This window comes from Notechis scutatus, chromosome 13 (assembly GCF_049901735.1).
Source record: "Notechis scutatus isolate UNSWTSFEM ecotype Mainland chromosome 13, rNotScu1.2, whole genome shotgun sequence".
NCBI classification, from domain to species: Eukaryota; Metazoa; Chordata; class Lepidosauria; order Squamata; family Elapidae; genus Notechis; species Notechis scutatus.
The window spans coordinates 10,405,302-10,417,349 of NC_142021.1; the positions used below are offsets into that span (position 1 = coordinate 10,405,302).

At 44.9% G+C, this 12,048-nt stretch overlaps 1 protein-coding gene across 2 annotated transcripts in view; it reads left to right on the forward strand.

The window, feature by feature from the left end:
- The window catches only part of LOC113425108 (transmembrane protein 132D-like), a 238,981-nt gene that overhangs the window by 188,824 nt on the left and 38,109 nt on the right, over positions 1-12,048 (forward strand). Inside the window, exon 1 of one of the 2 annotated variants that reach the window (XM_087942976.1) lies at positions 10,618-10,735. The exons of the other annotated variant lie outside the window; for it this stretch is intronic. Coding sequence (XP_087799102.1) covers positions 10,679-10,735 — 57 coding nt within the window. The 5' untranslated portion in view covers positions 10,618-10,678. Of the gene's footprint in view, positions 1-10,617; positions 10,736-12,048 lie in introns of those variants that run through there. 2 annotated transcript variants of the gene reach the window in all.

Here is a 12,048-nt window from a genome sequence, read left to right on the forward strand (position 1 = left end):
TAGCCCTCTCTAAGCAGTTTACTGAGTCAGCCTATCGCCCCCAACAAGCTGGGTCCTCATTTTACCCACCTTGGAAGGAGGGAAGGCTGACTCAACCTGGAGCCTGGTGAGAATCAAACTCCTGACAGTGGGCAGAGTTTGCCTCCAATACTGTATTCTAACCACTACACACGAAGGAAGGAAGGAAGGAAGGAAGGAAGGAAGGAAGGAAGGAAGGAAGGAATAGAAATAGAAATAGAAATAGAAATAGAAATAGAAATAGAAATAGAAATAGAAATAGAAATAGCACTTAGACTTATATACTGCTTTACAATGCTTTGCAGCCCTCTCTAAGCAGTTTACAGAGTCAGCCTCTTGCCCCCAACAATCTGGGTCCTCATTTTACCAATCTCAGAAGGCTGGAAGGCTGAGTCAACCTAGAGCCTGGTGAGATTCAAACCGCCAAATTGCAGGCAGCAGAAGTAGCCTGCAGTACCGCACTCTTATCACTGCACCACCATGGCTCCTAACCTAATAATAACCTTTGTGGTGGCTACTCATATTCATTACTTGTAGAAGGACCAGTGGTGGTATTCCACCAGTTCAGCCCAGTCCAGCCGAACCGGTAGCTCCGACAATCATCTGTGAGCGAACCAGTTCCCTCTGACGATCGGCTGCTGGGCCCTCTCACCTGTTCCGGCTCTTATGCTGATCTTTATTTCCTGCTTTTCAACCTGTTTTACACACAGGATTTGCAGCAGAAGGTAAGTTAGACATGTTGCCCATGCGCAAAGTGCGCACTCACGCCGAACCAGTAGGAAAACTTTTTGAAACCCACCAGTGAGAAGGACATCAGTAATCGTCTCACCAGAAAGACAAGTAAGCTTTCTGACAGTTGGGTTGATGAGCATCAGATGACAACCAAGACCCTACTGTTTCGAAATCTCAACTCTTAGGAGACATCTGTCAACTCATAACATATTTCTACAGTCTTTTTAGAATGGCCAATAGAAAGGGAGGGGGGGGAAAGGGGTTTGAAAGAGCCATGCAGCAGCTTGGAAACCGAAAGCGCATTCCATAAATAGTTTTTCAAAGATAGTAACTAGGTGACTGAAGTTTCTGCCGTGCAAAATTCTAACCGGAGAGCATGATTGATGACTCTGGGCTATGGATGTGTCCCATTGGAGAATATGAATTATGATACACCCAGAGGGGTGGAGGGAAAACCAGGGTCAAGGGTGACCATGAATGATGTGTCTCAGAGTCGGCTACACCCAGGCAGTGCCACACCTTTAAAGTCCCAATAAATCCTTTTGAAATTTTGGAAGTTTGGCTCGAGACTCATGATTTAAATGGGGTTAAGTGCCGGAATCCTGGCAACATCTAGATGAGAAGAACCCAAGAAGGTTCAGAATATGTGTATTTAGGAAAGAGAAATTTACTCAGGACCATGAAGACATTCGTTTTTCATCCTGCTTGTAGAAGACCAGCTTGTGTGGCCAAAAAAAGATGATTGGAGTCCTCTAGCCAGATTCATATCCCTGATGGATCTAATTAGAAATGTCAAGGAGGAAAGAGGATGAAAGCCTACTTTGGTCTTCTAAAATTCCTAGGCTCTAACCCAATTTGTTCCATTATATTTAAACTGTTGTTGTTTTTTTTAAAAAAACTGTTAAATAAACTTGTCTTAGCTTCTCGAATCTGGAGCCTCTGGTGCTCATTTATAAGCCTGATGGCTACAAAAGGAAATGTCTAAAAGTAATCAATATAGCAGATGGATGTAAGCTGATGGATGCAAGTTGCGGATTTAATATCCCAGCCCGCCACAAAACACTCATTATCGTAGAGGTGTAAGAAAAACCCTTTTGGCAAAAAGTAGCTCTCTTAACCAACCTGGCCCATTGAGTATTCAATCAATGCCGTCTTTGCATCTTGACTCACTCAGCCTCCCATCCCAGAGTTGGGAGGGACCTTGTAGGTCATCTAGTCCAACCCCCTGCCCAAACAGGAGACCCTGCACCATTTCTGGCAGATGGCAGTCCAGTCTCTTCTTGAAAGCTTCCAGTGATGAAGCTCCAACAACTTCCGAAGGCAACTTCTGTTCCACGGGTTGATTGTTCTCCCTGTTAGAAAAATCCTCCTTATTTCCAGGTTGAACCTTTCCTTGATCAGTCTCCATCCATTGTTCCTTGTCTGGCCTTTGGGTGCCTTGGAAAACAGCTTGACCCCCTCCTCCTCTCTGTGGCAGCACCTCAAATATTGGAAGGCTCCTCTCCTGTCTCCCCTGGTCCTTCTCTTCCCTAGACTAGCCAGGCCCAGTTCCTGCAACCGTTCATCGTAGGTTTTAGTCTCCAGTCCCCTAATCATTTTGGTTGCTCTTCTCTGTACTCTTCCAAAATTTGTAAACGCAAAACCGACTGTGTGGCATTTCCAGGACAATGTGTGAAGCCTACAGTTGATATTAAGGAGAGTTTTCAAAGCAGAGTCTAAATTCAGGTGTATGAACTCCTTGAGAGCAGGGAAGTATCTGTAGTGTAGGATGAGGTTATTCAATAGAGAAAGCGACTGTGTTTGGAAGAGTTTGTGGTAAAAGGAAACCAGGCCACCAAAGAACACGATGGCTGGATACCATTAAAGATGACACCAACCAGAGCATAGAAAAAGTCCAAGAAGTAGTGCCAGATCAGAAGATGAGCGAGAGGCCTGGTCCATAGAATCACCAAGAGTTGGACCCATGCCAGATGAATGATGATAGCTTCTTCATCATCAAAGATTAATGGGAAATGACCTGAACTTCATGATGTGATGTCCACCCACTTCTTCTAAAATAAGAAGCTGAATGCATTGTCACCATCTCTTCTGGATGAAGAGCAGATGTTCCTGGAAACCCTAATAGACTTGTTTGGCATGAAACAAGAAACAAAAAATGAATCTCTGGTTTTGGCAATTGGGCAGAATAGAAGACAGAAAGGAGAGAGTCATAATCATAAAGAGTCAAATTTGTATTTATCACTGCTGTGAAGAAGATAGGAAGCTACTTCTATCTTTCTTTCCCCTGTTTGGTTGCAGATGTTTCATGACCAAACTAGGTAACATCCTCAGTGCTAGAAGGGAAGGGACTTGTGGAGTGGAGGAAAGGGAAAAAAGAGGAGAAGGGAGGAAGTGGCCTGTGTGTCTGGGCAGTCTCTGAAGTTGGAGGTTTTCTTGTAGATGTTTTATTACCAAACTAGGTAATATCAATGCTAGAAGGGAGTGAGGATTTGTGGAATGGAGGAAAGGGAGAGAAGAGGAGGAGGAGGAGGAGGAGGAGGAGGAGGAGGAGGAGGAGGAGGAGGAGGAGGAGGAGGAGGAGGAGGAGGAGGAGGAGGAGAAGAAGAACTGTGGGATCCTTGGTGCTCTCTGAGCTTGGAGGTTTTCTTGCAGATGTTTCATGACCAAACTAGGTAACATCATCGGTGCTAGCTTTTTCTTTTATCTCCTTTCTTGCATTTTTAACTTTCTCTTTAGTTCCTCTCTTCTTTTCTTTTTCTCACTTTATACCGGTTTGCATTCATGTTTCAATTTCCTTTTTTTAAAAACAAAAATCTGGAACAAAATTACACAAAATAATAGATCGAAAGCAGGCATTTGGGCGGCAAGGCTGCACTTTAAGCCAATCACCCTTCGAATGATTCGGAAGGGTTAACAACGCAAACAGTCCCCCGTGCTGATGATTATTTCCTTCCTCGTGGTTATTCTTGTCTTCCTCCTGAGAAGTACACCTCCTTCCAAGGAGCCCCCTTGCGCAGGTGAAATAAACACAGAGCAGGCGAATGTATTCCTTTCCTTAAAAAAAAAGAAAGAAATTCCACGCACGTCTGAATTGATTAAAGAAATCGCACACTGTACATCGGGGTGTCATTCTCCAGACTGAGAATTGAATTTGTTTTCATCTGCACCAGCTAACTGGGCTTCAGCGGTGACACACGGCGAAATCCGGATGGCGCCGAACGTCAGTAAGACCGATACTAACGACTGTAGTAAATGAATCCGCCGGTTTTCTATTTTTGTCACGTTTCCGGCTCGGCCCTGCCTTGATAACTGCCAATAATAATAAAAGATGACGGCCTAACATGGTCATCAGGTTTTTTTTTTTAAAAAAAAAAATTCCTTGTGTGTAATTCCTCCCATTCATCAGATTATGGAAATCATGTTGCATGTCCCGAAGACATAGCCTACTACTGAGATGAGATTTATTTTCTGAGTGCAGCGAGCTGACATTAACATAAGTTCTGGGGGTAAATCATTCCAGCGGGATTAGACATAAAGCAATTGTTACTGAATGGCACACTGTACTTGGCACGGCTCCGCGGCCGCTGTTTGCAGGTTTCCAGGGGTCTTATTAGAAAATTTCTCTGTTATGGCCTGTCAGCTGTCGGCCTCTCCAGCAGCCAAATTGGAGGAAGGGGAGGCATGGGAATCAGGCATCAAGGCAACCTGGGAGCTCCCAGGGGGGAAGAGGGGATGGAGCAGGCAGAAAGAGACAGAGGTGAAGCCTGAGCCGTCCGTCAGCCCTCAGATGGAGAGTCAACAGCCCCCAGGCCTGGAGGTGGCTGATGAAGAAGAGGAGGAACAGCTGGGTACAGTGCCTGACATGCAAATGCGCAGAAGGCAGAGGAGAGGAGAGCAGTGGAAATCTATGGGCCGATCCTTGGGACAGAAGAGCCACTGCTGCTAGTGAGGCACCACCCTAGCTCTGGGGATAAAAGGCAGGGGGAGGAAATGAACAGGTGTGGCAGACAACTATTCATCTTCTTGCCGGACAGACTTATCAGCCTGCAATGTGAGAGAAACATTTTGCCGGGGCTGTTGGCGCTCAGTGGCTCAGATGCTGAGCTTGTCGATCAGAAAAGTCGGCAGTTTGGCGGTTCGAATCCCTAGCGCCACGTAATGGAGTGAGTTCCCGTTACTCGTCCCAGCTTCTGCCAACGTAGCCATTCGAAAGCACGTTAAAAATTGCAAATAGACAAATAGGGATCACTTTGGTGGGAAGGTAAGATCATTCCGTGCACCTTCAGTGTTTAGTCATGCCAGCCACATGTCCACGGAGATGTCTTTGGACAGTGCTGGTTCTTCGGCTTTGTAACAGAAATGAGCACCGCCCCCATAGAGCTGGAAACGACTAACACGGATGTGCGAGGGGAACCTTGACCTTGACCTTTAATAAAGGAATAATTGGTTGAACTACAGAGGGTATCTTGTGTTTGAGGAGCTGGATCAGAACATCCTCCATTTCCCCTCTTTCTCTAATGGCTGATCAGAAAGGGCTCACCACTGCTCCAGTTTGGAAATGTCCAGCCATTTGTGCTGTTCTCCATCTGAGCTCTTCAGCATAAAAGTACAGCTAGCCCTTGAGTTACAACCATTCATTTAGTGGTTGTTCCAAGTGACTTTATTCACCATTTTTCACACTTAGGACCACTGCAGCATCCCCTGATCAAAAGTCAGATGCTTGGCAACTGGCTCATGCATGTGACAGTCGCAGTGTTCTCCTTCTGCGACCATCTGATGATCAAAGTCAGTAGGGAAGCAAGATTCGCTTAGTAACTTAACAACCAAAGCGATCCACTTAACCATTGGTGGTCGTAAAATCAGGCAAAGCTCTTTCAACAAATGTAATTTTGGGCTCGATTGTGGTCATAAGACAAGGAATACCTGTAGTCCAGCTAGATCTTTCATCCATCTCTATTGTGCTTCTTTCTGCCTTTCTTCCTTGCTTCAAAAGATTTTGCTCTTATTTTTCCATGGGTCACTCCTTGAGCTAAATTCAAGCGGCGCAGAGGGAAATCGACCGGCTCTCGTCAATATTGGTTTGAGTCATTCATCAAATGGTTGACTGTTGAAATCGGGTCGTGGAAGGTTCAGGCAGTCAATAGGTAAGGGAGCAACTGGGGAGGTGTGGCAGAATGTGGCCTGGATTCCCAAGAGGGAAGGAGGGGATGACTTCAAGAGAACCAAGAGACAGCAAAGTTTAGTTTGTGGTCGGGAGGAAGAGAGTTAAGAGAGCTCCTCTCTAGCAATTCTCAGTGTGCACTGATGATGTTACTTAGTTGGGTCATGAAATGTCTGCAACAAAACCACCAAGCTCAGAGAGTACCAAGGAACCCACAGCCCTTCTCCTCTTCCTCCTTCTCCTCCTCTCCAAAAACCCCACTCCATTCTACCACTGATGATGTTTCCTAGTTGGGTAAGGAAACATCTGCAAGAAAACCACCAAGCTCAGAGAGCACCAAGGAGCCCACAGCGCCCCACCAACACCTCCTACTCCTCACTCCCTTTAATAGCAATAGCTCTTAGATTTATATACTGCTTCACTGTGCTTTACACCCCCTCTCTAAGTGGTTTACAGAGTCAGTCTCTTGCCCCCAACAATCTGGATCCTCATTTTATCCACCTTGGAAGGATGGAAGGCTGAGTCAACCTTTAGCCTGGTGGGATTCAAACTGCCAAACTTCTGGTAGCCGGCACTCAGCAGAAGTAGCCTGCAGTACTGCATTCTAAGCACTGCGCACCATAGAAGGAAGGAAGAAGGGAGGGAGGGAGGGAGGGAGGGAGGGAGGGAGGAAGGAAGGAAGGAAGGAAGGAAGGAAGGAAGGAAGGAAGGAAGGAAGAAGAAAAGGAAGAGCAATAGCACTTAGACTTCTATACTGCTTCACAGCACTTTCCAGCCCCTCTCTAAGCAAATTACAGAGTCAGACTGTTGCCCCCAACCATCTGGGTCCTCATTTTACCCACCTCAGAAGGATGGAAGGCTGAGTCAAGTTTGAGGAAAGAAGGAAGGAAGGAAGGAAGGAAGGAAGGAAGGAAGGAAGGAAGGAAGGAAGGGTAATAGCTATAGACTTATATACCACTTCACAGTGCTTTATAGCCCTCTCTAAGTGGTTTACAGAGTCAGCATCATGCCCCCAACCATTTGGTCCTCATTTTACTGACCTCGGAAGGAGGGAAGGCTGAGTCAGCCTTGAGCTGGTCAGGATCATGCAAAGTTTTGTGGAATTATCAAGTCAGAACCTGGAAATTAATTACTAGTTTCTAAGCACCTGACAGCCTTTTGACTTCAAAAACTTGATAAGTTCTGTGATTTGGACAAGCAAGTGACAGGCATGGCCTATTGTCATTGATGCTGACATGTTGCCTTGCAGCTGATAAAGCATAAGATGATGTCCTGCTCACCTGAAGAAAAAAAACCAACCTAGGTTTCCAGAGAGGTGGAGTGAGAATAGGAAGGCCAATTCAAATTCCAATGACAAGGCATAACGTAAAACAGAGACAGGCAACTTGCAGGGCCATTGAGGACATCCCTGCGGGGAACAAAATGTTCAGCTTCTGCTGTTATTGGAGGAATGGGCAATCTTCTTCTTCTTCTTCTTCTTCTTCTTCTTCTTCTTCTTCTTCTTCTTCTTCTTCTTCTTCTTCTTCTTCTTCTTCTCTCCCTCTCCCTCTCCCTCTCTCCCTCTCCTTCTCCTTCTCCTTCTCCTTTCTCTTCTCCTTCTCCCTCTTTTCTCCTTCTTCCTTCTCCTTTCTTCTTCTTCTTCTTCTTCTTCTTCTTCTTCTCTCTTCTTCTTCTTCTTCTTCTTCTTCTTCTTCTTCTTCTTCTTCTTCTTCTTCTTCATCTTCATCTTCATCTTCATCTTCATCTTCATCTTCTTCTCCTTCCTTCTCCTTCTCCTTCTTCTCCTCCTCCTCCTCCTCCCCCCTCCTCCCCCTCCTTCTCTTCCTCCTCCATCTTCTTCCTCTTTCCTCCTCCTCCTCTTCCTCCTCTCCTTTTCTCCCTCTTCCTCATTCTTCTTTTCTTTTTCTCCTCCTCTCTCTTTCTTCCTTCTCCTCCTCCTTCCTCTTTCTTTCTCCTTCCTCTTTCCTCCTCCTTCTCTTCTCTACTTCTGCCTGTTCTTGCTCCCTAATATCTTCAATTAACATCTGTAGCCAACCCAGGCCTTGGTTCATTTAGGCCAGCCTGCCAAACTGGAGGGCTAGAGAGGGACATGGGAATGGTGAATTTCCTTGAGGATGTCCAACATTTTTCAGTATATTGGTTTAGAAGCTTACTAAATTTAAACAGAAGCATTAACACAGCCTTAGGCTCTCTTGACAGATATAAACTCTTCCTTGGGGGATTGTGGTAATGCTGTCTAATCAGCTTAAGGAGTTAATTAAACAGCTGTCACTTAGTTTCTTAATTCAGGGACTTGATGCTAAATAAGATCCGAAATTAGTTTTGCATGGCTGAGGCGTGATCTTTTGATGCATCGGATGATAGCTGCCAGCTCAAAACGAAAGGGGCAAGATGGGAGAGGTGTGAATGGAATCAAGAGATTCTACAGCAATGTTTCTCAAAATTGGAAACTTTAAGACTAGTGAATTTCAACTCCCAGAATTCCTCCCCCTCTTTCTAGCACTGATGACATGGCCTAATTGAGTCATAAAATGTCTGCAAGAAAATATCCAGTTTTGGTCACCACCCTATAAAAACGACATTGAGACTCTAGAAAGAGTGCATAGGAGAGCAACCGAGTTGACGAGGGGACTGAAGACTAAAACATGCAATGAACGGTTGCAGGAACTGGGCCTGGGTAGTCTAGGGAAGAGAAGGACCAGGGGAGACAGGAGAGCAGTCTTCCCTATTTGAGGGGCTGCCTCAGAGAGGAGGAAGGGGGTCAAGCTATTCTCCAAAGCACCTGAAAGCCAAACAAGGAACAATGGATGGAAACTGAACAAGGAGAGATTCAACCTGGAAATAAGGAGAAATTGCCTGACAGTGAGAACAATTAACCAGTGGAACACAAGTTGCCTTTGGTTGAAAGCTTTCAAGAAGAGATTAGATTGCCATTTGTCAGAAATGGGTCTCCTACTTGGGCAGGGGGGTGGACTAGATAACCTGCAAGGTCCTTTCTAACTCTTGTTCATCTGTAAATCTAAATCCAACCTCAGAGAGCACTAAGGACTCCACAGTCCTCCTCCTCCTCCTCTAAAACACGTCTCCCTTCCAGCATTGATGATATTGCCTAGTTGGGTAATAAAACATCTGCAGGGGGAAAAAAAACCAAGTTCAGAGAGCAGCGAGGACCTTTCTAAATAGCCAGAAATCGACCTCTCAATCAATGTCTGGGTTTGAGTAAAGCCCTCCTCATGAGTAGAACCCTAATCAAAAGCCTAGAGCTTCGCAGGCATGTAAGTCTTCCCTTCTAGAGTGGAAATAATCCTTGCTAGATCAATAGTGTGGTGTCATACGAGACAGTGCCTCTTATCTTTATGCAGGTCCTGCCTGGCTATTAAATAAAAGGAAGCAGTTGCCTTGAGTAGTAGTTGCTTAACATTATTTACTATGTCGTTTTTGCATTCTTCTTGCAAGGGAAGGTATGTTTTGTTGAAGCCTGGCCACATCCATCTTTGGTTACAGTCTGCATGAACTTAGCCCAATTACGTTGGTCTTCTCTTTGGTCTTCCCTGTATTCCGGGCATCTGTTTTTCCACCTCCTTCTCCCAAGAACCTTTGCATTTCCTCATGCCATCATCAGCAGAATATCAGACTAACAGAGTTGGAAGGGACCTTGGAGGTCTTCTAGTCCAACCCCTGCTGAAGCAGGAAACTCTATACCATTTCAGACAAATGGTTGTCCACTCTTTTTTTTTTTTTGAAGCCTCCAGTGTTGTCATTCACAGCTTCTGAAGACAAGCCATTCCATTGATTAATTGGTTCTAACTGTCAGAAAATTTCTTCTTAATTCCAGGTTGCTCCTCTCCTTGATGAGTTTTCATCCATTGCTTCTTGTCCTGGTGCTTAGAGAATAGGTTGACCACCTCTTCTCTGTGGCAGCCTTCAGCTATGAAGCTCCCACAACTTCCGAAGGCAACTTCTGTTCCATGGGTTGATTGTTCTCACTGTCAGAAAGTTTCTCCTTATTTCCAGGTTGAATCTCTCCTTGTTCCGTTTCCATCCATTGTTCCTTGTCTGGCCTTCAGGTGCCTTGGAAAACAGCTTGACCCACTTCCCCCACTCTGTGGCAGCCCCTCAAATATTGGAAGGCTGCTCTCCTGTCTCCCCTGGTCCTTCTCTTCTCTAGACCAGCCATGCCCAGTTCCTGCAACCATTCATCATATCTTTTAGCCTCCAGTCCCTTAATCATCCCGGTTGCTCCTTTCTGCACTCTTTCTAGAAACCTCTTTTTTATAATGTGGTGACCAAAATTGAATGCAATATTCCAAGGGTGGGTGAAAGCCATTGGTGAATCTTAACGTGGCCTTCTTTCTTTCCCTGAACACATACTATGTTTGATGCTCGACGCAGAACCTCCGTGGTGCTTCATGGCAGTTGTCGATCTGGTTTCCCTGATCCCCTCCCTGCAAATTATGTGTTGAAAATCCTCCATGCCGCTAATGTCCTGAAACATTTTGATGGAATTTTAATGGCTCTTTAATTCGGTATTGTATTAAGGAAACAAAGAGCAGCACTAGATTGTAGTTAAAGCTAATAGGCTTATCTGCAGGCACCCCAGTATATTAATAATCTGGAAAACTCTGCTGCAACCATACATGCAGAGGTGGTAATTCAGCAGGTTCTGACCAGTTCTGGAGAACCGGTAGCGGAAATTTTGAGTAGTTCAGAGAACCGGCAAATCCCACCTTTGACTAGCCCTGCCCCTGTCTATTCTCTGCCTCCCAGATGATCAGCTGGGTCTTCTTTGGTTGCCCTGCACAGGAGAATGGAGCTGGAAAGCAGGTTAGCGGGGTGGGGAGGAAAGGGGGATTTTGCAGTATCCTTCCCCTGCCACGCCCACCAAGCCAAGCCACGCCCACAGAACCAGTAGTAAAAAAAATTGAATCCCGCCACTGCATGCATGCTAGTTGTCAAGAACCTGGGTTTTGAATTTGCAACTGTGTCAGTCCTGCCCCAATCTGATCCCCTAGGAAAGTGAAACCCTCGACTCCATTCGGGTTGAAGTGAAACAGACATGTAGTCCTCGATGTAACAACAGTTCGTTTAATGACCATTCAAAGTTACAATGGCACTGAAAAAAAAAGGGAGTTGCGACCTTTCCAGCATCTCCATGGTCACATGATCCAAATTCAGACGCTTGGCAGCTGATTCATATTTATGATGGACGCATTGTCCCAGGATCACGAGATCCCCTTTTGCGACCTTCTGACAAGCAAAGTCAATGGGGAAGCCAGATTCACTTAACAACCGGGAGTGCTAACTTAACAACTGCAGAGATTCACTTAATGACTGTGGCAGGAGAGGTTGTACAATGGGGCAAAGTTAACTTCATAGCTGTCTCGCTTAGCAACAGCAATTTTGGGCTGGCTCGATTGTGGTCGTAAGTCGAGGACTGCCTGTATATGCATCGTATATATGTATTTATGCATTTAGACTGTATATGCAATTTTTTCTTTCATTGCAACGTATTTTCCAGAGGTGTGATTTAGAGAGTTGACAGTTCTTTCATCCAAACTGAGAAGACTTTTAGATTGAATTGTAGAATCGGATATCTCTGAATTTGTTGCCTAGCTCAGAAAGTGTGCATAATTTTGTTCTCTTTCCAAAAAAAAATAATAATAATTAGGCAACCCGAATCAAACTGATACCAATCTAAATGATTAAACACCATATAAACTGAATGGGGCATAACTCACTGTTTATTTCTAATTCCAAACGATGCTAACTGTAATCTATAAATGGTAACTATACATGGTATAGGTATATTTCCTATTTGAGCAAGGGGTTGGATTAGATGACCTCCAAGGTCCCTTCCAATTCTATTAATCTGTGTTCCATGTTCTGTACAATCCTTCAGCCAATGGCTGTATATTTTGTATGCCAAAATTGATTTCCCTGTCTTGACTCTCGGGGTCATTTCAATTTTTTTTAACCCCCCCAAAAAAGAAATACAACTGTTTGCAGAATTTGCCACTTACCGGATAATCACACTTAAGGCTATTCATTCTACCCGCTGAATCATTTCAGTAATCCCGTATTAGTTATGGCTGGAAAAAATGCAGCGCTCTTTCAAAAGGTTTGGTACAGTTTAAGTA